Raw genomic sequence first — 23570 nt, 5'->3', positions numbered from 1 at the left:
AAGACGCCCCTCCTCACGGAGAAAGCCAGTGGGGTCCGAGAACACTGGTTGTTGTACGTATACAAAACAGCTTCTAGGCAGGTAGGACTTAGGGAATAAGACTGCTGGTACTTAGATATCATCATGGGTTCCGGCCAAGGAAAAGCTATTCCCGATTCACCCCTTGATTATATGATTAGGAATTGGAAACACTTAGAGGGACGGGCAGGACTATCCAAGTCTCGTATGGCAGAACTCTGTTTGACTAACTGGACGTCTTATACGTCTCAGTTAGATTTGGGAAAACAATGGCCAGAAAATAAATCATTTGACCTAAATTGCCTGGCTGCCTTACAAAAAAATTTAGAGGACCTCTGCCCCGGTCAAATGAATTACTGGTATTTATGGGACAATGTTATCCCCAGGCCGGCCGTGGGACTGGGAAATCCTCGAGAGGCATCGCCTCGATCGCCTCTCTCGGAATCCCCGAGTCCCGGATCTGGAGATGGAACCAGAGCTCCCTCTCCAGATTCCAGTTCCCCCCCTATTTCAAATTGCACTCGTCATAAATTGCCCAATCTTCAATTACCTCTAAGAGAATACCCTGTGCCTGGTGAGGGTAGAGGAGTTATACAGACACTCTGTTCTCCACCACCGACCTCTTAAATTGGCAAGAAAATACCCCCAGGCTCAGAGATGATCCCGAAGTAGTTCTGAGGCACTTCAAAACCATCTTCATGACTCATAACCCCTCCTAGTCAGACGTCATGCAGCTTCTCGAAAACCTTTAAGCTCAGACGAGAAAAACCCAAGTGCTACACCATGCCGATCATTTTCTAGCCAATCAGCATCAGTAAAACTACCCCCTGCCCAATGGCATACCCAGGCAAGATCCAGACTAAAATTAAAATGAAAAAGGGGGAAGAATTCAATATGAATATTAAAAGAAAATATCTTAAAAGAACTTAGAAAAGCAGGGGATAAAACTACAAACTGGTCTAAAATAACATCTACTGTTCAGAGTCCAAAAGAACACCCTTTAGACTACTTTAAAAGACTCTGTAAAGCCATACGCCAGTATGAAAACATAGATCCCGAGTCACCTGCCACTTTGCTTGTGTTAAAACTTGTATTCATAAGTCGCCCGTAGCTTACTTCTCTGCACAATTAAATCCAGTGGCAAAGGGGGGAGTAGGCTGCCTTCGCTCAGTGACAGCAGCTGCAACAATAAACGCAGTAGCCCTCCTCCTCCTCCAGAAAAACACTCAACATTTTCTCATCAAAGAATGAACAAATATGAAGCCACACTTTTAATAGCCACAAACCTAGTCATAGAAAGATGCAATACCCTGAATCCGGCTACTCTATTACCTCTACCTAGTGACGGTGAACCAGGCTGCATTATTTTTTCTTAGGCTAAAATGCCGAAAGTTTTTGCACGTGTACTATAAGGCAGGGAAGAATAAAACTGCTCGTTTCTCAAGAGCTATATGGCATGTTAGGCATGATGTGTATTACTGCAAAAGTGTTTGTCACGGTGTAAAGTTCTGAATGTCCTGGAATAGTTTCTCTCTAGTGAGTTTGATGGGTTTTTGCTTTCTGTACCTGATCTTTCGTGAAATAAAGTAGCTAAAACACAAAAAAGGACAGAAGGATAGATAAAGATAGTGTTACCTAAAGCAGCCCTTAAACCTTATCTACAACAACTCCATCAAAGCAAGCATTTAGGTTGTAAAAAACTTGCTGCAATCACTAATAGACTGTTCTACGCACCCGGAGTCTACCAAGAAGCAAAAAACTTTAGAACACTGCAGTATATGTAAAAAGTTTAACATCAAAAAAAAAAAATCAGGGCCCCCTAGAGCCCACCCCTGGGCCTATACTCCTTTTAAAAGACTACAAATTGATTTTGCTGATATGCCTAAAGACAATGGGTACAAAAATCTTCTTGTAATTGTAGATCAACTCACGGGGTGGGTAGAAGCCTTCCCCACCAGAACAGCTACAGCACAGCAAATAATAAAAGGGCTCCTTAATGAAATTATACCCAAGTTTGGTCCACCACACGTCATTGAAAGCAATCAAGGATCACATTTTACTGCTGACATAAACAAAACTCTGACCAGCTTCTTAGGAATAGAATAAAAATTCCATTCCCCTTGGCACCCAAAAAGTTCAGGACAAGTAGAGAGAATGAATCAAACCCTGAAACAAAAATTGAAAAGCTATGTGCTAAAAGCAGGTTAAAATAGACTAAGGCTCTCCCACTAGCTCTTCACCCCAGGAGAAAACTAAAGCTCAGCCCTTACAAGCTACTGTTTGGACACCCTGTTCCCCAACATTCCCCTTTATTACCGGCTCACACTTTCTCTCTTTTAGGCAATGAAGGACTCACCTTTTATATTTTATCTCTACAGTTTCAGTTAAAATCTCTCCATAGATATGCTGTTTTAAGCCAACTCTTACCTGCCGATGTTCCAGCACATCACGTAGAGCCTAAAAACTGGGTGTATATAAAAACTTGAAAACAGTCTCCTCTTAAACCAAGGTGAAAAAAAACCTTATCAAATCCTCCTCACTTCCCACACCACTGTAAAGGTAGCAGAAAAAGACAACTGAATTCATTATACTCGTACAAAAAAGACAAAAGTTTCCCCAGAGCTCAGGATCGGCTCCAATGCAAGCTTCCCCGACCTGGAAAAGGGAAAGCCAGAAGAAGACAACTGCGGACTTTGCGGGAGCACTGCTTGTCTACCTGACCATGACAAGGGTAGACCAGAAGCAGATGAAACATCAAATGGTTCTTGGATTAGTAGTCCACTTTCAGGCAAAAAACTCAAACTGACCAAAGTTTGCCGATGAACTATCACCCTTTTGAAATACTGCCAAACCCAAAGAGAAAAAAACGAGTTTTAAGTGCAGTGTCCTTTAGACACCTTCAAAACCAAACATTTCAAAACTGTTACCTGTCCTAAAAAAAACTGTCATGGAAAAAAACATGCTGTAAAATCTGGAATCAGGTCAGGTAAAAACTTTATTTCAATAAGCTAAAGGGAGAGACAGTTAAAGAGAAAATTTCCCCTGTTTCTCTGCCTTACAGCAAAAGGCAATTAATCTTTTGTAGATTCAAGACAAAGAATTTCCCAAACTAGCTTTTCCTGCCTTAGGGCTATCTGTTCTGTGTCTTCAAGACAACTTTACAGCCATCTTCCTCTTATCTAAAGCATCTCTCTCTGAAGCCTCGGCTATCCTTTGCTTCTACAGAGTAATCACCAGAGCTGCAGGGTTGTTTATACTGTTTATGCTGATTTCTGTTACAATATGGCTTTTATAACTATGTTATTTCTAATCTTTCTGTTTGCTGGAAAAATAAGTCTTTTACAGGGTCAACTATAGCTACCAGTTGTTACAAATGTGCTAATCCTGGCACCCGCAGTTTTCCTGTCTGGATAAACAATTCAATCAAACTCTCTGAAATAGACGAAAAAGTCAACATTGCCCACTGGTATCCTCCCTCACATTGCTGTAGTTCAGCAGAAAACCATAATAACTGCTGGGCATGTAACCATCTCCCTCTCCATGCTCAAGGAGGAATTCCTATTATTCCCACCCCCTAGGGAACAATAGAATAACTTCTGAATCCATCTAGTGACCCCAATCTCCCTAACAAAACTTAAAAACAGAATAAACAAGAGTACTACTTAGTTGTGCCAATAGTTGAAAATTGGTGCTTCCATGTAAACTGTTCTAAAAGTTCCTGTTTAAACTTAGGTACTAACACATGTCGTCATTATTATACTGATTTTACTAGAAAAGATTGGCGTAATAATCATACACAAACTCCTACCTTTTACAGCTCTTACAATGACTTTTACAACAAGGAAGACTTAACCAATGGCATTAATCCTGAATACAAACCTATTCCCAATTTAAAGAATGCCCTGTGGTATTGTACATATCATGATACCTCCCGGGGACAGTGCTTTTTCAATGAAACTACAAATCCTTCCTTTAAATCAAAAGGTGAATGAGGAGTGCTAGGATTAAAAAATGGTGGCCGTCTACCCCACAAGTATTCAGGCCTCACTGCATTAGAGAGGCAATATTGGATCTGTGGCTCTTACGCCTACTATAAAATCCCTGCCAAAGGAAAAGGTATCTGCTATCCGGCACTGCTAAGACCCTCTACGTCCTTCGCCACGCGCCTTCCACGGGGCAGGTGATGAAACAAGAGGGATTTTTCAAAAAGCTGAGATATGCTAGAAGATAATTTAAAAAAAACATTTACCACAGGAAAACTTATTGGGTACTCCCTAGCCTCTATACTCCCTGGAATAGGTACTTCCTGTCTTGGACGATACACCTTGCGCCTCCAAGCTATAATTAAAATAATGGCCCACGAATACAGGGTAGGCCACCAAAAACTTTCAAAAGCTGTCGCAGCTTTAGCTGACACTCAAAAAGAACTCTGACAAATGATAATTCAGAATCGCATAGCTCTTGATTTCCTCTTCGCTGCCCAGGGAGGTGCTTGTGCAGTCATCGGACCAGAATGTTGTGTATGGGTTAACAGCTCTTTTACCATAGTTCAAAACCACCTCAATGATACAGCTGTACATATCCAAAATGCCGAAAATGTAGCTAAAATCCTCAAAGATACATCTCTTAACTGGTTTACTGGTTGGTTCCCTTCCCTTATGGGATGGCTTAGACCTTTTGTGCTAAGTATAATTAAAATAGTTATAACTATAGTCTGCCTGTTATGCTGTTTTCAGTGTTTGTGTTCTTTGGGACAACAGATGATGCAAAGACAAGTAAAATGTATGGTCAGTTCATACAAATACCTAGCAACAATCATCAAGGCCTAACTCCACAAGAGCATTAATACTTAAAAGTGTGTTCCAAAACTTTTGAAAGTTTGGAACAAAGGGGGGATTGTGATGGGCAAGTTTGTTTTTACCCTGAAATAAAGTAGTTTTCTGTAGTATACTGTCAAAAATAATTTAAATTATTAAATAATATTAGCTTTGTAGCTAAACACAAGGCATGACCTGTGGCCTAGCAATGTTGCTGACCACAAGACAGAATGATCTCTAAGCCAGCCATTTTCTTATGTCAAGTGCCTTAACCATTTTGTTAGAAAAAGCAAAAATTAAGTCTGTGTACTGGGTACCAGCTACAGCTAGGAGTGAGATAAGATAAGGGAGGCCCAGAGGGAAAAAGATGATACAGCAGAATACAGGAAAACAGATTAGAATGTATAAGATAACACTAACTTTTTCCTTTGGAAAAGTACTGAGATTTGTAATGCACCATGTACGGAGATGATTACCATAAGTATTGCATATTCAATAACCTTGTAGTTTCTTTGTTAAAAAATGTATCAAAGACAGCCTCACCCTTAAGTCGAGGCCATTTTACCTCTTTGCTGTTTTATGGTTTTTACTCAAATAAATAATGCAGTTACCCCTTCACCCGTGTTGTCTGGTCTGTAAGCCTGCTAGACAACAAACACCAGGGAGTTTTCTCCCACAACAGGTCCTCTAGTCTCACGCCCTTTTCAGTGCTGGATGATCCCTGGTTAAACAATCCCCAGCTAACCAGCTCTTGAAACTTCCAAGGGTGCAGAGTCTACCGCTCCTCTGGGCAGCCTATTGCAATGGTGAAAAACTCCTATAAGGTAGAAAACTCCTCTTGAACTGCAATCTAAAGCTCCCCAGCTGCAGTTTGAGGCTATTGCTCCTCATCCTGTCCCTTTTAGCCACAGGGAAAAGACAATCTCCATCCTCTCTATAATCACCATTCAGGTATTTGAAGACTGTTCTCTATACTTCCACCCCCTCAGCCCTGCTGTCTTCTCTTCCTCAGACTAAGTAACCCTTGGTCCTCAACCTTTCCATATAAGCCTATAGGATCACACACTGTCTGTATCCTACAGGTCTGTCCCCCGTAATGCCTCAAGGCTTCTTCTTAGTTATTTCTGTAGCAGCATTAAAAATGGACCCACCTGAAATAACAGGAAGGGCTGCCCTGCAGAGGGACAGAGCACAGAGGCAGAGTTTTTCCCAGCCAGGACACAAGTGACACAGTTTGCCCTGAGTGTGAGTGAAGCTGTTTTGGAGGTAGCCCTCTTGGAAATGAGAGGGATGATGTGACCCCAGCAGGGTTTGAATGCAATACCTGGGAAGAGTCCTGGCCTGGGCTTGGCTGAGAGGCTGGGATAAAATAGGGGAACATTTTCCCCGGGGGCAAAATAAAACAACAGGGAGAGAGAGGGGGTGAGAGACAGGCTGGAGCCCAGGGAGGATCTTCCCATGGCCGTCTCTCCAGGAGCCCCTGCAGAGCCCTGCAGAAGTCACAGCAGAGGCTGCACTGAGCGCTGCACTGTGTTGGGACAGGACAAGAGAGGAGCTGCCTGTGTGGAGCCTGGGAAGACCCTCCTACAAGCCCTTTGTGGCTGGGGGGGTGAAGCAGGGGAGGGGGATGCAGGGCTTGGTGGGACTACTTGGGACTGCCCTGGGCTTTTCACCTGGTAGTGAGAAGGCCCTGGGGAGGGGCAGGCTCAGGTGCTGGAGGGAGCCCTGGGCTAGAGGGGCAGGGACTGCTCCAGGCCCCAGAAGCCCCTGGGCAGGCAGGGTCTAGGGAGGGGCTGTGTTTGCCCTGTGCTGTGAGGCTGAGCTGGGCAGGGGAAACTGTTACAACCAGCAGCCCAGCCACTGCTCCCTGCTGAGCCAGGACAGGGGTCTGGGCAGGAATCAGCTCTCTTGCAGGGACAGGAGAAATGGAGCCACCACCTGCTGCATGAGACCCCTGGAGCTCATGCGAGAGATGCCAGCACCACGCAGCACCCACAGCTCCTGTGCAGGGACACAGATGCAGCCCTGCTCCCTGAGACACCCCACCAGGGGCAGTGCACACAGGGTCCTCAGGCCACAGTGCACAAGTTATAGACTGTGGAAATTGTCACAACCCAAGGGTGTGATTTTGTGTGTGCGCTTCGGCACTGCTAAATTATTTGCCGCCATGAGGAGCTTTCTTTGCAAGGTGCATTTCTCAGTTGCAAAGAGAAAACCCTGGTGCAAAGAAGTTCCCGCCTCCCTCATGCAAATTTGTGTCCCACTATTGGCCAGTTCTAAATTATTCCCACGTGGTGGCTAGCGATTGGCTTACTAGCCGTATAAGAGGCTTGAGCGGATTCCGCCCAAGTTGGAGGGCTCCACAACCATCTGGAGGAGGAGGACTTCACGTCTCGTGAAGAACTCTAAGCGCTGCGGAGCCTAACGGACCCAGCGTGTACCTTAAGAAGGCTATAGGGGCCTGATCAACCTCTGGCCTCTCCCCGTCGCCGAACGATCCCTCGACAAACCCCTTCCCTGCGCGCAAGTTCCACGGAGCCTAGCAAACTTCATGTGAGTGTATCCAGAGCTCTTCTCCGAGTTGTTTTCTTCGGTTGACATGACGGGCTCGCGGTTTTAGAGCCTTCAGCCGGATTGGGCTAGAGTTCGCGAGATTAGAACTCTTGTCCGCTCTTCTTTCCTATCTGTAACTGCAACTCAAGCAAGTTTTCCTGCCTGCACCGTGACCATCTATGGTGTAAGTAAAATAATCTTTAATCAACCGCTACGTGTCCGTGCCTAATTCTAGTCTGCCGTCCTGCATTCCCCGACCCGCATGCCAGGGCTGCTGGCCACAGCCCACCGCGTGCCCCCGAGGGCCTCGGACTGCTCCCGGCCCGCACAGAAATAAGTTCTTGATGGTTTATTAGTTGTAGTATCAATGTATTTATGTAGTGGTTCTCTATTTATTGTGGATAATTTGTATACCTTCCCCCAGTGTAATGTGTATCCAAGCAGCATTACCCTGAAGCCACCAGCCACCATCACCAGGTCATGTGGTGTAACATTTGTTCTATTGCATTGGTTATATGTTACTTTGTAAATTATTAAATCCTGTAAATACATTGATAGTGGTCTGCAATGTTGTTTGACTGTAAGGGGAGGCTCTCCACTCAGGGACCCTGCAGCAGCTACCCAGGGAGCTGGGTGGGGCCACTGGCTACCAGGTACCCCAGGATCCCACAATTCAGGTGAGGGCATGGGTAATGTCCAGGGTTGCAATAGTGATGCCTTTCCCTGATGGAAAGAAAATAATCTATTAATACCCAAGTCTTTTATAGTGTAAGGTGCTCATATGCTGTGATCAAAACACATATCTGCCTTCTCCGGAAACTCTGTGCAAAAGGAGGAATGGGCACAGAGTGCCCTGCCTTCGTAGCAGTGAATTTCCTGCTTCCTTGTAGGATGTTGACTACAGGACGTCATATGGCTTAACTACAGCAGCCCAATGGGCATCAAAATCCTATTCTGAGCTGATCTCTCCCCTTTTCCTGCAATTATTCAGAATCTGGAGTGTGAGGAGTCAGAGAAATGGAGTCTGCCAGATGATGTTAAAGTTTCTGCACTGACACTGGGCCGGGAACACTAACAGGTGAAGTGTATGAACATAACCAGCCCCTAGCTGTGCTACAAGACATTAAGAATCACTGGCCTGTGCGTCTGTGCAGGAAGCAGCTGGTGCCTAGAGCAACAGACTGTGAATATAGCAGGGAGGTTTTGGTACTGGGCTGTAGCACTGGGAGAGGCCAGTTGCTCTGCTGTAAACAGTAATAATCTCCAGCTTGAGCTTGGCTGATGGTGAAAGTGTGGTTGGCGCCAGACCCACTGCCACTGAACTGGTCAGGGACCCCAGAAGGGTGGTTGTTGGTGTTGTAGAGAAGGAGCTTGGGAGCCTGCCCTGGTTTCTGATAGTAAAAGTTCATGTAGCTGCTAACACTGGGACTGGCTTTGCACTTGATGGTGATGGTGTCTCCTCTGGGTCATGATAATGTCCCCACTGGAGCCTGTATGGAAGAACACAAGTAACATGGAACCATTCCAATTAGATCATGATTAAAAAAAGAAAGCCATGACTTTTATTTTCTCTCCATTGGTAAACATAGATATATTTAGACTTTTGACAACTGTCAAATGAAGTAAGTGTTCTTCTGCACTTAGAAAATAAAAAGGATGTCCTTTTATATATGGCAAAACCACCATTGTGTTTTCTGATAATTATCATCCTTTTGCTCTGTTTCCCCCGCTGCTGCCCTTACCCTGCACCCAGAGCATGAGGAGCCAGAGGAGCTGAGTCTGCCACAGCATCTTGCTGCTCCTGCACCGACTGACACGGAGCTGAGAGACACCAAGTGTTCAACTGGCCTCTTTATAGCTGCTCCCCAGAGCAGGACACAGTCACTGGGGCAGCCATATGCACAGCAGCAGTTCTTTGAACACGTGCCCTGTTAGCTCTCAGCTCCATGTTCTTGGGGAATCCTGGCACAGGACGCTGCCTATCTGACTCACAAATAATTTTCCCCTACCTGAACAAGAACTGATTATGAAAGACAATGAGGATGCAGTGGGAGACACACCTAAACCCCTCCAGATAAGGGTGACAAGAGTGAAACAACTGCCCTAGGTCTCATTTACATCCGAGATGGAACCAGATGACAACTCATTTGCACGGGAGATGGAGAACAGAGAGCATGAAGCAAAGACCACAGTGAATTCTGAGATCAGAGAAGCAGGGGAACACAGCATGATGGGAATCTGTGCTCCAAATGTTAATCAACCCACATTTACACACACCCAGCTCAGCATTTATCAGACCTTTTCTAGTCTGGATCTACAAAGGACTTCCCCCTCATACCCCCCCCCCCCACACACACATCCCTCATCTAACCAGAACTAAGCAGAAGAAAACTTTAATAGGCATTTCAGGCCATACATTCCCCGGTCCCACTGTGGGAGGCCTATTTAAACTTGATTGACGAAAACTCGGTTACTGGGTTAGGGAATGCTGAGGTAGGAGACTGAGTCCGAGGGGGTATGGGCAACATTTGAACAATGGTAAAAGGTTCATCACAGCATCCAGCCCATTGGAGCCCTGACCACAAATGCTGTCATAATTTTCCTAGGATGTCTGGTGGAAGTTCTCCCCACAAAAGTTTATGAACACTCCAAGTAATCAATCCCTTTTAGCAAAATCTGGAAAAGTCATGCTAAGCTGAGGCTTATTCACAACAGGTAAAAATACAAAACCCTGACACTGCAAGCTATCTGTTGTTTCTGAAGAAACAGTGAGGTATCCCATCCAGTATATCTGCTAGCCATAGGAATTTCAAGCTGGCTCCTAAGTGTCTGGTTACTCCTTAACCTTATGTTTTTCCTGGTTATTGATCAGTTTCTTGAGATGTTCCAAACCAGATAACCCCTTGTCAAGAGAAAAGACAATTATTTACACAATTAAAAGAATGCTTTGGAAAAAGCTGAACTGAGGGTATAAATATCTGTAAAAAAAGCAGCAAAGTTGTGCTCCAAGAGGAGATTTTTCTTTGACATCATCCGCTGTTGTTCTCGAGAAGCTGGAAGAAACAGATTGTCTTCCTTTAAGGATTGTGCTAAGAACTTAACTGTCAGCATTGGAACCCAAGTGCCTTGGACTGGTGAGACCTCAGTTCTCGCTCTCTTTCTCTTTTCTCTCTAGGCATAGCTTTCTGAACCTGAACTATATTAGTTAAGCTTGAGCCAAGTTTCCCCAGATACTTAGTGAAACCAGGGTAACATTGCAATTGTTTGTGTTTGGTTTCCTTTTCATGTCTATTACTACTAGTACCATTATATATCTAATATACTCAGCAACAAATAACTTTTAAAGTCACACTGGTGTTAACCGAGTGTATTTTTCCTTCTTTACTTTTCCTTCCCCAGTTGCTTTGCAGCAGCACTTCTTTTACCTAAGCTAAAGATCCCTGTGAAGCCTAGAAATACTATGGGGTCTGCTTATCAAGAGGGTACCCCTACTAGGACAGTTAGGGCAAAAGATTGGGATGTGCTGTGTTTGAGACACATAAGGGGAGCAGCGGCTGATTGACCCAGTGTGGGTCAGACGTGCCCTAATGAACAGAAGGCTGGGCCATGAGGGTGTCAGCTGGACACCCAGCTGGATTCAGAGGTCTTCTGTTAACCTGTGTGCTTGTGTCTGATTGCATTTTATTGTTACCTTAATGAACTGATTCTTCACATATGAGGCAGTCAGCCTGTCCATGCTGATCAACAGGAATGTAAGGCTTGTACTGTTATTGGTCAGTTTAAAGACAGTTGAAATAAAAAGAATCTGAGTGCCTATAAGTTATCACTACCGTTCAGAAGCTATAAATGGGCTAAAATGTCTGTAAATAATTCTGAAGGAAGATACAGCTCTGTGAAAAGGATTAGTTAGCTATTGGCCTGGATCAGTGGCCCATGGACCTCGAGGAGCCCAAGGACTGAACTCCAGGGTTCTTCCCTGTAGCTCTTGGGCAGCGCTGATTGGGGACGCCTGACTTCACTGAACTTTGTGGAAAGAGAGACTTGTTGTACATCAGGCATCAGAGGGGACTGCCAATAAGTTGCCAATGTGAATTGTTCTTGTCTGTCATTGTTTGTCTTGTTATTATGTGCAGTTGTGTTTTTGGTAAGTCAATAAACCTTTCTTACCTTTGAACCCCTGACCATCCTCTCAATCCTAAACCCTCCTCAGGCCGCTGGGACACCCAGCCCCATTGAAACAGAGTCCTGGAAGATAGCTCCAATGCAGGTGAGGACTTGCAGAAGGGAGATATACAGCTCTGTATAGAAACACAAGTAACACAAGCAGCATGTTGATAGAATTACAAAGACCCTACAAACGTATCCCTAATAAATGAGCACACCCCAAAGTGATGGGCAAATCTGCTAACAGCCCTCTCTAGGGCCCAGGGCAGAGCCTGAACAGCTACTGACAGCCCAGATCTGGGACTGCAGGTCTAATTTCCGGGCCATGTAGTCTGCACACAGAGATCAGAGAAGTGACTTTTTTACATTTCGGGAGCTTGATTTTTTTCTAACTTAGCACCTGTTTCATATCCATGATATTGGAGGTGCTGCCCATTTGTACATGTGTTCATCCCCTTGCCTCCAATCCCTGGTTCCTCTCCTCTGTCATTCCTGTGTCAGATTCTCATCTGCTATCACTATGACATTGTATTTGTCTCTCCTTCTCAGTCCAGACTGCTTACTTTGTCCCAGACTCACTGTCTTCATCCCAACACCTGGCTTCACCTTGATCTCTAGACAAAGCAACAGGTCCATATTTCTAAGTCCTCAGTGTGATCTATGATGTGCATCATGTCTGACCTGGGCTGGGGATAATGTCCTTGCAATGTCTCTTAAACCCTGCACAGATTATCTGGAGGGAGCATCAAGATTCACAGTGTGCTATCTAGTGATGAGAAGGGACCATTAGATTGAGGGTTTGTTAGGACCTGTTAAGGCTGTTCCCCCTGTACTGAGCATTCAGGATTTGACCAAAGTACAATTTGAATTTGGTGAAATGTGTTTTCCAGAAAAGTATTTGCTTTTTGTTTCCAATTTGAATCTGCCTAGCCTTATTCTTCAGCCTTTTGTTATAGTGATGCCTGTCCATGCCAGAAAGAAAAGACTCCATTAATACCCAGTAGGGATGTGCAATGCTTTAGTAGCTGATTCAATTTGCAGGAGATTCAGCCCAATTTGGGGACAGAATCTTGGAATCTGAATTGGATCGGGAGACTGATTGCAAGCTATGAATTGATTCTAAGCATCTGAATCGATTCAGAAAAGCTTTGGAGAAGCTTTGGCCATTTTGGAGACTTGGCAATAGTCTAAACAGCTAGTAAGTCTGTTGGGGTTGGGGTAGGGAAGGAGCCTGGGGGAGGGAGGGATTGGGGCTGGGGCTGGGACAAGCTGCCCAGATGGGGGGTGTGGGGGGCGTTACTCAGGGATCGAGGGCTGGGGGTGCGGGATGCTGGCATGGCAGCACTGGGAGTTAGGGCTCTGCCCAGCCGGGGGGTGGAGGGTGTGATACAGGCATGGCTCACTCCAGGTGGAAGGGGACAAGCGGTAGCAGGGCAGAGCCCCTGTGGCTCCCCCTGCCAGGGCGGAGGCAGGCACAGCCGGAGGAGCTCTGGGAGAAGCCCTCATGGTGGCCCTGCCTGGACCCTCCTCTGCCTGGAGTGGCCTCCTGACACTAAGAAAGCCCCACACCCCCTGGCTGCAGAAGCTTCTGGGCACTCATGGCAGAGTCCCCCCATGCAGCGCAGGGCAGTGGAGGGCAATGGGGATTGAACCCCGCCACCTGGCACCCATACAGCAGCTGCCCCATGATGCGGGTGCAGTGTGGCTTGGCAGGGCGCCGTGCACTGTCTGGGAGAGCTGGGGCCACTGGGGCTTTGTGATGCTTGGCACTGGGTGATTGCTGCAGACAAATGGCTCCAGTCTCCCAGCACTTTAAGAAGGTGCTTTGGGGCTACACGTACCTCTTTCCTCCTGGTTTACAGAGACTGAGAAACCCTCATGGCCTAAGAACTAAGAGAGGGATACTCTATTTTACCCTTGCCTGCTCCATATGGAAGGGAATAGGTAATGGCAGAGATATAGAAAACTGCCACTTGGGTTTATGTGCAGCAGAGAACAAAGAATGAAAGAAAGACAATATGCAGGTCACAGCCCTGAGAAGGCGGTGCCAGACTGGCCAAGGTCCCTCACTGCCCTTCCAGAGACATGAGTTTGAGCCCTGCGCTGCACTCACACCAAAGGCTGCTTCCAGTCAACATAGATGGGCACCTTGCTGTTCAGGCTGGACGGTCAAAGGTGCTTTGGATGTGGTGCTGGCTATTTTGCTTCCTTGCAGGGTGTTGGCTATAGGAAGTCATGTGGCTTAACTACAGCAGCCTACTCCCTCTCCCAGCCAGTCCACTACGCTATGGACAGCGGAGAAGTTTATTGGTTAAAGAGGAAAGGCTTGGGCAATGGTACAGGTTAGAGAAGAATCAAACAGCAACATTATAGCCAGCAGTGTGGCTAAGTACCCATTGAGCACACATCTAAATCACAGTAAGCTCTATATCTAGGTAGGTTTCAGGTAAGTTACTCACAAGTATCATCCAGAGGCCAGTTGAGCTCCCCTCTGGAGGCAGGCATTCATGGTGTGTCAGTGAGCCTCCAGAAAGATCCCCATCTCTCTGCCTGGTCAGTGGCTTACATGCTTCCCAAAATGCCTCTCTCCACTCATCTGGAGCCTAGAAGAGAATTAGAGGCCGGGTGCTTATTCCATACTATGCAAAATGGCCTCCCCCTCCTTCTTCATGGGCACCCGTTTTGTCCCCTATCATGACCTCATTACTAAGGTCCCATCAGGAGCAGCCCCATTGGCTGCTGACCGGTGCTTTCAGATGACCTAAGACTGACCAGGTGAGAGAGCAAGTCCCCTGACCCGCGTGGGCAGGAGCAGGTTCCCCTCCCGCAGGAACCTCTCCAGCCCAGGTCACCTGCCCTTAGACACTAGCAGAGCTCGCTGCCTCCCAACCAGAGGGATAGACACCGCGGGGAGGAACAGACTAGCCGCAGGGCGAGGAGCATGCTGTAGCATCCTGCTCTAGTCTTACCATCCCAGCACTAGACTACCCTATACCTGGTACAGCCATCTCCCCCTGCCATCTTCTGGCAGCAGTGCCCATCTGGGCCTCATGCCAGGCTTTGCTTGTGTAAGCAGTTCATGCACCAGGCAGGTTTCCTGGTCAGGCTGATTCTGGCCAATGCTTTAGCCAAACCTCTGTGGGAGCAGTATCTATCAATTAATGTTTCAGAGAAGCCTACACCACATACACCCATAAGGAGCTCCAAGTTGGCTCAGCTCCTGAAAGGGACTTTACCTGTGAAGGGGAAGGACTACAACCAAAGGGGAGTGGAGAGACCAGGCAGCCTTTCCTACGCCGAGCAGCAGTGCAGCAGCCCATCTTCAACGTGAGTGGTGGCGGGCGGCTCCATTCAGACTCTTTGTGGGAGGCGGGAGATAAAGGTTGGAAAAACCTTTGGCTGAGCAGGCCCTAAGGCTCGGGGCTCCTTCTCCCTGGGCAATGGTCTCAGCAATGGGCTGTTCTGCAAAAGGTGGGTAGACGGGACCACGGCTGCCTGTGTGAGGAAGCTGGTTTGCCATGTACCATAAGCAGTGACAGACACCTTGGCAGCCATAGGGGATCACTTCCAACAGGCACAGCAAGACTAATTTAGGAGCACGGGGCACACATCAGGAGGTTTCAACACGCAGGGGTCTAGTGGAGACCTGGCTGTTGCCAAGGCTGAAGTAGGATAACTGCTAGTGACTTGGACAGTGCTGCTGTAACTGCCACTGAACCGGTCGGGGACCCTGGTGACACGGGAGGTTGTAGCAGGTATGAAAAGCTTGGTATTTTGTCCTGATTTAAACAGAAACAAGGACATGTCAGCACCCACGGAGCTGGAGGCCTTGCGCTGGATGGTGAGCGTCTCTCCTGGAAGCACCGTCACAGAAGCCGGTGTCGGAGTTATAACAATCTGCCCATGGGATTCTAGGAAAGGGGAGAAAGAAAAAGACTTGGAGTGAATCTCATTTTTAAAGAACAGCTTTGAAATTCAGCTAATAAGATGCCTGCTGGCCCTACCTTCAGCCATGGCGCAGAGGAGCCAGATCAAATGTATCGGTGCCACCCAGTGACGGCTAAGGATTATGATTACTTTCCTCCTGCTGCCCTTACCCTTTGCCCAGAGCACGAGGAGCCAGAGGAGCTGAGTCTGCCACAGCATCTTGCTGCTTCTGCACCGCCTGACACGGAGCTGAGAGACACCAAGCGTTAAACCGGCCCCTTTATAGCTGCTCCCTAGAGCAGGGCGCAGTCACTGGGGCGGCCGTATGCAAAATTGCAAATCTATGACCATGTGCTTTCTCCTGAGCCCAGGGCAGAGACTGCACAACTACAGAAAACCCGGCTCCGTGAGTGCAGGTATCATTTCCTGGCAGTGATGTCTACACACAACCAGAGAAGTTGGTGGCTTTTTTGCATTTCAGGAGACTGATTTTTCTCTAACTTAGCACCTGTTTCATGCCCAGGGTACCAGCGTCTCTGCCTCTCTCTACATGTGTTCATCCCCGTGCCTCTAATCCCTGGTTCTTCCCCTCTCCCTTTCCCGTGTCAGATTCTCATCTACTCTCACTGTGACACTGTACCTGTCTCTGCCTTCTCAGTCCAGATGGTTTACTTTGCCCCATACTAGCTGTTTTCATCCCAACACCTGGCCCCACCTTGACTCTAGACAGCTCTGGTGGCATCGGCCTCCCACTCTGGGAATCACAGAACAGAAGGAGCCTCGGAAATCCATCTAGTGCAGTGGTCTGCAAATGAGGATACCTGTACATACCCTTGGTGACACGTGGTGCTTTGCCAAGGGACACATGCCTAAATGTTAATAATGGTGGAGGAGCATCTGATTGTTCAGTGGGTGGTGAGCAATGGCATTGCTGCATGTTGATGTCAATGTGACACTGAAAACATGTAGAGATGTATCGGGTGTAGGTGGGTATGAACAGGAATATTTTTTAGCCAAGGGGTTATGCAGCCAAAAAGTGTGATCTCAGGATATTTGACAAAGGAATGAAGTGCTGCTCTATCGTATATACAAAAAATCATTTCTTTTACATAATTCCAGATGTGCCATCCAGTGCTAGATATAGATTATGAAACCTTTCCTTCTGCTGTCCTTACCCTGTGCCCAGAGCACAAGGAGCCAGAGGAGCTGAGTCTGCTGCAGCATCTTGGTGCTTCTGCACCGACTGACACGGAGCTGAAAGACACCAAGCGTTCAACCAGCCCTTTTATAGCAGCTCCCTAGAGCAGGGCACAGTCATTGGGGCAGCCATATTTAAAACAGCAGCTCGAGGTGAATGTGCTTTCTGTGGGGCACAGGGCAAAGGCAGCAGGGAAGGGGCTAAAGACAGCCCTGCCCTGTAACTATAAATACAACTCACCAAGTGCCAGATGAAGCACCATGTCCCTAACCATCTCCTTGGCTCAGATCAGAGCATCCCTGTGTGTAACAGATGCAGAGAGGGCATCTGAGGTCTGTTCTGGTCCTGCTCATACCAGGGTCCAGCACAGGGTGTCTGAAATGCTGTTGAGAGCATTTTGCCCATTGAACCAGAAAATAAATGTGTTGGACCCTGAGGGCTCAAGGTAAGAGAGGTGGAGGCCTGGAAGAGGAATAGGAAGGAAGGTCATCCTAAAGAAATGGCAATGGAAGACATCTCCTAATCATTGAATCTCCTGTTTCTGTTGCATCCTACTTACACAGCAGAACCACATCCACTGCTTTCCCTGCAACCACAGAGCCAGTCATCTCATCATAGAAGGGAAAGAGGTTGGTTAGGCATGACTTGACCTTGGTGGCTGTTCCTAATCCCCTCCTCCTCCAAGTGCTTGGAAATGGATTCCTGGAGGACCAGCTCCATGATTTAGTTCACTGAAGAGTCCACTCCAAAGTGAAGCTGGTCTTCTGCCATACTTGCTAGTCTTCCTGTGCATAAGGACGGTTCATTCCTGTGCCCTCAGTAAGGTTTCTCGAAACTACAGCCAGCTCTCCTGGACTTCCTTCCACTCACACTGGCCTCCCAGGGGATCCTGCCCATCAGTTCTCTGAGTGAGTCCAAGTCTGGTTTTCTGAAGCCCAGGCTCCTTATTTTGCTGCTCTCCTTCCTTCCCTTCCTCAGGATCCTGAATTCAATCATCTCGTGGTCGCTGCTGCCCAAGCTGCCATCCACTACTGCATTCCCACCAATTCTTCCCTCTTCGTGAGCAGCAGGTCAAGAAGATCACGGTCCCTAGTTGGTCGCTCCAACACTTGCAGCAGGACGTTGTCTCCAGTAGTATCCAAAAATGCCCTGGGTTGCCTGTGCACTGCTGTGCTGCCGTCCCAGCAGAGGTCAGGGTGATTGAAGTTCCCCATGAGAATCGGGGCCTGTGACTGGGAAAGTGCTGCTGGTTATCTGAGGAAATCCTCCTCTGCCTTGTTCTCCTGGTTACAACCACTGTGATATCATCCTTTGTGTTCTCCCCTCTGACTGTAAACCAGAGCTTTCAACAACAGGCCCATCTACTTTCTTTCCGGTGCTCTGAACATCAAACTGCTCTTTTACATTAATTGCAACTCCTTCTCCTCTCCCTCCCCTGGCGTCTGCAGCTGCAGCGCATTTCCCCTGGGTAGCAATGAATGTCTAACTGCTCAGGCGAGAGCTCACGGGTGTTGTTCTCCTGCTGCACACACAGCCACCCCGCAGTCACCGGCACACGCTGTGTTCCCCCGGCTAGAACCAGGCTGCTGTGCAGCACGTGAGAGGCAGTAGGGAGGTTTTTGTGCTGGTCTGTACCACTGTGGGAAGGGGCACTGTAGCCACTCTGCGAGCAATAATAGTCTCCAGCATCATCAGCTTCCACGTGGCTGATGGTGAGTGTGAAGTCAGTGCCAGACCCACTGCCACTGAACCGGTCGGGGATCCCAGATGGGTGGTTGTTGGCATTGTAGATAACAAGCTTGGGTGTCTGCCTGGGTTTCTTCTGGTACCAGTGTGCGTAGGAGCCAATGCTGGAACTGGCCTTGCAGTTGATAGTGACTGTCTGTCCCGGGACCACAGACAGGGACTCTGGAGTCTGAGTCATCGCGACCTGCCCGCTTGAGCCTGGATACCGAGAGAAAGAAAATGGGTGGCCATGCTGGGAGGGGAGGTTTCTTGATGAGGGTTAGAATATTTGATCCTGGGGTCTGTGCTGTAGCACGACATATGCAGAGAGGGAGCAGCTGGGATTTAACCCAAGGCCCTGCTGAAAATAAGGCACCCAATACACATGCATATCTTATCCCTGGGGAGTCCTGTGCTGTTTCTTACCAGGAGCCCAGAGAAGCAGCAGCCAGAGGAAGCCAGTCTGAGAGATCATGGTGGCAGCTGGTGGTAGGAAACGTCTCTAGTGAGAGTGTGTTGGATAATGAAACTCTTATAAGCTCTCTGCTGGTGAGAGGGCAATTCACTCTGGTGTGAACATGCAAATGCATGCAAATGTCCAGGCATGTAGTGCCAGGCCAGACTACAGGGATCACAGGTGGCCTCCTTGCTCAGGCTGTTTCTGCATAGTTCAGCTGCAGATTGAATCAGCCCAGATCTCTGGTTTAAATGCCCTTGGCCCTGGGGGCTGCCATGATCCAGATCCTGTTTTGAACTTCCCTTCTCAAGCTGTTTAACGAGTCTGAGCGCTAGCGTATGTATCTGGTGCACACGCTGGGCTGCCCCGACTGAGGTTCATCTCAGCTTCTGGGTGTCACCGGGCTGACTCTGAAGACGAGCAGGACCTGGAGGCTTCCTGGAAACCAGCAAATGTCACATTGAACCCCTCCATCATTCGTTCCAGCATCTGCCCCCAGGGAGTCATGCCCAAGGGCACCAGGGCTGATTGTACTCATTACAGGGGTTTACTTCAGTTTAATTCTCCCTAAATTGAAGAGGTGGGCTTTTAAAACCCTGCCTCAATTTAAACCAAAGCACACTCTCACGGTGTGAACACATGGGTCATGCGCAATCCTTACTTGCCTCTCCAGCAGTGGCGGTGGGGGCGGGGGATGAGGGGGAGCTGCTGGTGGGCTGAGCAGTCTCTGAGCTGCGGGCACCCAGCCCGGGCAGTGCCAGGGGACAATGCAGCCGTGGAGGGAAGCACCAGGTCCCTGCACAGCTCAGGCAGTCAGGCAGGCTCTGGGGAGAAAAAAAAGATCAGGCTCTATGCCAGGGGTGGGCAAAATGTGGCCTGCAGGCTGGATGCGGCCCACCAGGCCATTGTATCTGGCCTGCGGGGCCCCTAAAAATTTTAGAAAATTAATATTTATCTGCCCCTGGCTGCTTGTCATGCGGTCTTCAATGGCTTGCTTGCCAAAACTCATGAGTGGCCCTCCACCCAAAATAATTGCCCAGCCCTGCTCTACTCTTTTATTCCCCACTCAATAAAGCCTGCCTGCACATGCTGCCTGCACAGCCATGGGGCTGCACAGAGCCCGGTACTTCCCTCCACGACTACTAAGATAGCAAAGTAAAACACCTCAAATATGTTTTATTTTGCCATGTCTCAAAGTCATTTAACATGCAACACGCCACAGACAGTATACACAGCAACAACATGAAAGCAGTGCAAAGGGGCATTGAAGCCACTTTAAAGGCTAATTTTGTGGCATATACAAAGGCCCCAGGAGAGCAGTGGATGTGGGAACAAGTAACAGAAGATGAAGACACTCAACTGGCTTCATCTTCTCCTGCAGTGAAGCCTTGAAAGTATCTGACTAGGCAGTACCCTTCCTTTGCCTTTACCAGATCACAGCAGTGAACCAGTCATTGCTGCCTCAATCTAAATAGTCTGGCATGGATAATAGATGCATTTTAGCAGCAATTATTTTAAATGTGGATTGATTTTGTTGGTGTCCTGGCAGTTAGGAGGATTGCTATGTATGTGTTTGCTCTGTATTTTGCTATGTATGGAGGCCTTGGTTCCTGACCTTTGGGTTAGCTGACTGGTATGAAAAGTTAGTGTTGCGTGGTGACTGTGACACCTTCATAGTCAGGGATGTCGTGAAGGATTTGCCTGAACACTGAATGCTTAGGGGAAATTTCCACTATAGTCCTGAAGCTGCAGGGGTTGCAGACATCAGGTGTCACAAACCAGAGCTGGGGATCAATGCCACTGAGCAGATCATCTGTGCTCACGGGTGATGTGCAGACTGACCATGTCACCTCTTGTCATGGACCCAAAAGGGCTGAGCCTGTGAGCTCTTGGATGGGCCTTTGCCCACTGTTCTGGTGCTGGAAGGGGCATCAATGGTTTATCAGGCAGCACTTTACCCTCCAGCTCTGCGCTCAGTCCATGAATGCCTGTGCTATTGTAGAGCTGCCCAACTTCCCACACAGCCACCTTGCCGGGCGGCCCAACCTCCTCCACTGGCTCCACTGCTTCCCCAGGCTGGAGGAGCAAGTGGTGCTGTCACCGCACATCCTGTGCTAGAGCCAGAGCTGCCAACATGGCACGAAGCACTGGGCAGCAGTGGTGGCTCTGGCATGAGGCGCAGGGTGGAGCTGGAGCTGGAGCTGTCACGTGCCCCAGGCCAAGTAACGCCTGTAAGGAGGCCTGTGGGCTGGACCTGGCCCAGGGCATAAGGTGGCTTTGGCAGCCCCAGTTGGCCACCTTAGGGTTGGCCACCCCAGTTGGCCACCCCAGTTAGCCATTCCTCATCTGTCCACCAGTCCACTGCCCTGAACCATGACCTGCCCCTGCTTGACAGCAGATTTAAATAACATGGGGAGGCTGCCCTCAGAAAACCAGTGTGATCTGAGCTGCTTCACTCTGCTCTAGTCCCCATCAGGGCAGCTTGGTCTGGCCCAGTCTTTTAGCTGTCTTCCTCAAGTAGGGGATCGCTCCCTATAAGTGCCCCCAGTCAACTCGCACTTGGACCACAGCCAGGCTCTCCGTCCTGCCCTGGTTACCAGTCCTTCTGCAGTGCTCCCCCTTGAGCCCCTAATTAACAGTCCTGCTCCAGTGCTTTTTTTTCCCAGCCCCTGTCAGGAGTCCCCAGCTAGGGCTCCTCTCACTGCCCATGCACTCTGGTCTCCCTTGGGGCTGAGATCTCAGCCCTTAGTCGCTCTCCCTCGAGTCTGCAGTCAGGACCGTACCTAGGCCTGGGAGAACTTTAGAATTGGGCCTCCCTTTGTCAGAGACAATGCTTATAATAATTGGAGAAAGGGAAAAAAAAAACCCTACCATTCTTGGGCCTCCTTTCTGTTGCTGCCCCAGGCAACTGCCAAGTGCACCCATGCCTGTGTCCAGGTCTGCCTGCAGTGGTTTCACAGGGCGACGACCCTCTGCAAACAGACGATTAGCAGTGCCCACCCCAGGGCTGCCCCAGTGGACCACACGCTCCATTTCTAGCCACCCCGTGTCTCAGAGATGACACAAACTCAAAGAGGAGCACAGCCAACCCATCTCTGCAGAGCTCCTTCTCCCTAAGGATGTGTCACACAATGCCTGCTCCAGCCCAGGAGTCAGCCTTATATAGCCCCGGGCCCCCCCTTCCAGTCTCCCCACCTCTGATGCACAGAACTGGGCACAACGGTTCCTCTTTATTAATAAGCAGGCTGATTGCTTTGGAGCCCCCTCTCTGCAGGCTGCCTCTGTGCAGGTGGGCTTACAGCTCTGCAGCCAGCTCCTCCGCACATGGGACAACAGCCTGCTCTCTGTACACTGCTCTCACGCCCCTCGAGGATTTGTGGTTCGGGGCAATATTGCAATGTGGGATGGCAGGGATGGGCTGTGCAGTGAACAGTGCCTTGCACATGAACACCAGCGAGCACGTTGCCAGTGCAGCCTACGGAAAAGTTTGTGCGTCCCTATCCATAGCACTGTAGGACTGGCTCTCTGGCAAGAAGACTCCAGCAGCACCAGATCAGCGCTGCTGGCTCTGGGAGGGAAACCTGTCCTGGAGGCGCTGGGCTGGGCTGGGACCCTTCTGGGATTATCAGAGGCTCCACAGATAAGAAGCTTAGGAGACACCTCCAAATTTCTCTTTCCCCAGAGCATCCCATCATTGGTGTCTGTGTCACATTGTGTTTGATAGGAACTGTTTGTGGCAGAAATGCCACCGTCTGTGCCCCTCTCCAGAGATCTGTCTCTGCCAGCGTGAGAGGTTGGTGTTGAATTCCTCAGGGCTGGGATCTCCCTCCCTGTCTACATGACAAAAGCCTGGTGCCTGGGAGGCAGATGCTCTGGTCACCTGAGAGGGGGGAGGGAAAAGCCCCGCTCACCCACCCAGGTAGCCAGTGATGCTTTTTTAGATTGGTTGGCTGGTGGCCAGCACTAGCAGCTTCGAATGGACTGGGCTGCTGAGGTTGGGGATGTTATTTAAAGGCCCGATCCAGGAAGAAGGGCCGCCATTAGCCATGCAGTCATTCAGGTGAATCTGAAACTGGCTCTCTCCTTATAACCGCATGCTCAGAGTGACCTGCCTCCAGAGGGAAACTCCAAACATCTCTGGATGATGCGTGTGAATAAGCTACTCGAGATCAGACTAGATATTTAGCTTATAGTAACTCAGATGCGTGTTTAAATGGCTACCTCAGCTACACTGGCTTGCTCTATGGGATTCCTCTGATATTTCCCTAATATTGCTCTACCTTTTACCGTGTTTCTGCCCTATCCCTAGTAATCAATAAAGTTCTCCTTGTGACCCGAGTGGGAGACTTATTGAGGGGTGGGTCTAAATTATGCCGAGGAGGCCCCTTAGGTCTGCGGACTAAGGGAGGCTTCCCTAATAATCCCCTGACTTGGGGAAGTGCCCCAAGTGCCTGTATTGGGTCTAGTACCCATTGGACGATCAGGTCTGTGTTCTCCAAGGTGCAGAGCCAGAATTGAGTCCAGAGCCTTGGATGGTGTCAGTGGGAATCCCAGGCTAGCGGGTGTGGGCCAGGGAAGGGGTCGGCCGGATGGGAGGTGCCCCAGGAAGGCACTCGGAGCCTGGAAGGTGGTTGGGCGCAGGGAGGTGGGCGGAACAATGCAGGAGTGCCCCCTACTGACCTGCCACACCGTTTCCCTATGTCACAGTGGG

General features: G+C 48.7%; 1 protein-coding gene across 1 annotated transcript; it reads right to left on the bottom strand.

Moving 5' to 3' along the window:
- Positions 1-15137: 15137 nt before the first annotated feature.
- On the bottom strand, positions 15138-18877 carry LOC132248898 (immunoglobulin kappa light chain-like). The gene is made up of 3 exons (XM_059723448.1): positions 18829-18877; positions 18313-18621; positions 15138-15463 (listed from the first exon to the last, which is right to left on the bottom strand). Exons 1-3 carry the CDS (start codon positions 18875-18877, stop codon positions 15138-15140), a joined length of 684 nt encoding a protein of 227 aa, XP_059579431.1.
- Positions 18878-23570: the final 4693 nt, after the last annotated feature.

The sequence above is a fragment of the Alligator mississippiensis genome, chromosome 2 (assembly GCF_030867095.1).
Source record: "Alligator mississippiensis isolate rAllMis1 chromosome 2, rAllMis1, whole genome shotgun sequence".
Classification (NCBI taxonomy): Eukaryota; Metazoa; Chordata; order Crocodylia; family Alligatoridae; genus Alligator; species Alligator mississippiensis.
Note: the sequence above shows the minus strand (reverse complement) of the source record. Positions and strands in the feature narration are given on the sequence as shown.

What these genes read in the sequence shown, in the direction of transcription:
- LOC132248898 (XM_059723448.1), bottom strand. Translation starts at nt 18,877, where the DNA reads ATGATCTCTCAGACTGGCTTCCTCTGGCTGCTGCTTCTCTGGGCTCCT. An exon ending in GCTGCTTCTCTGGGCTCCTG is followed by an intron (nt 18,622 to 18,828) that starts GTAAGAAACAGC and finishes CTCGGTATCCAG; the next exon opens with GCTCAAGCGGGCAGGTCGCG. An exon ending in CAGTGCCCCTTCCCACAGTG is followed by an intron (nt 15,464 to 18,312) that starts GTACAGACCAGC and finishes CCCCTTTCCTAG; the next exon opens with AATCCCATGGGCAGATTGTT.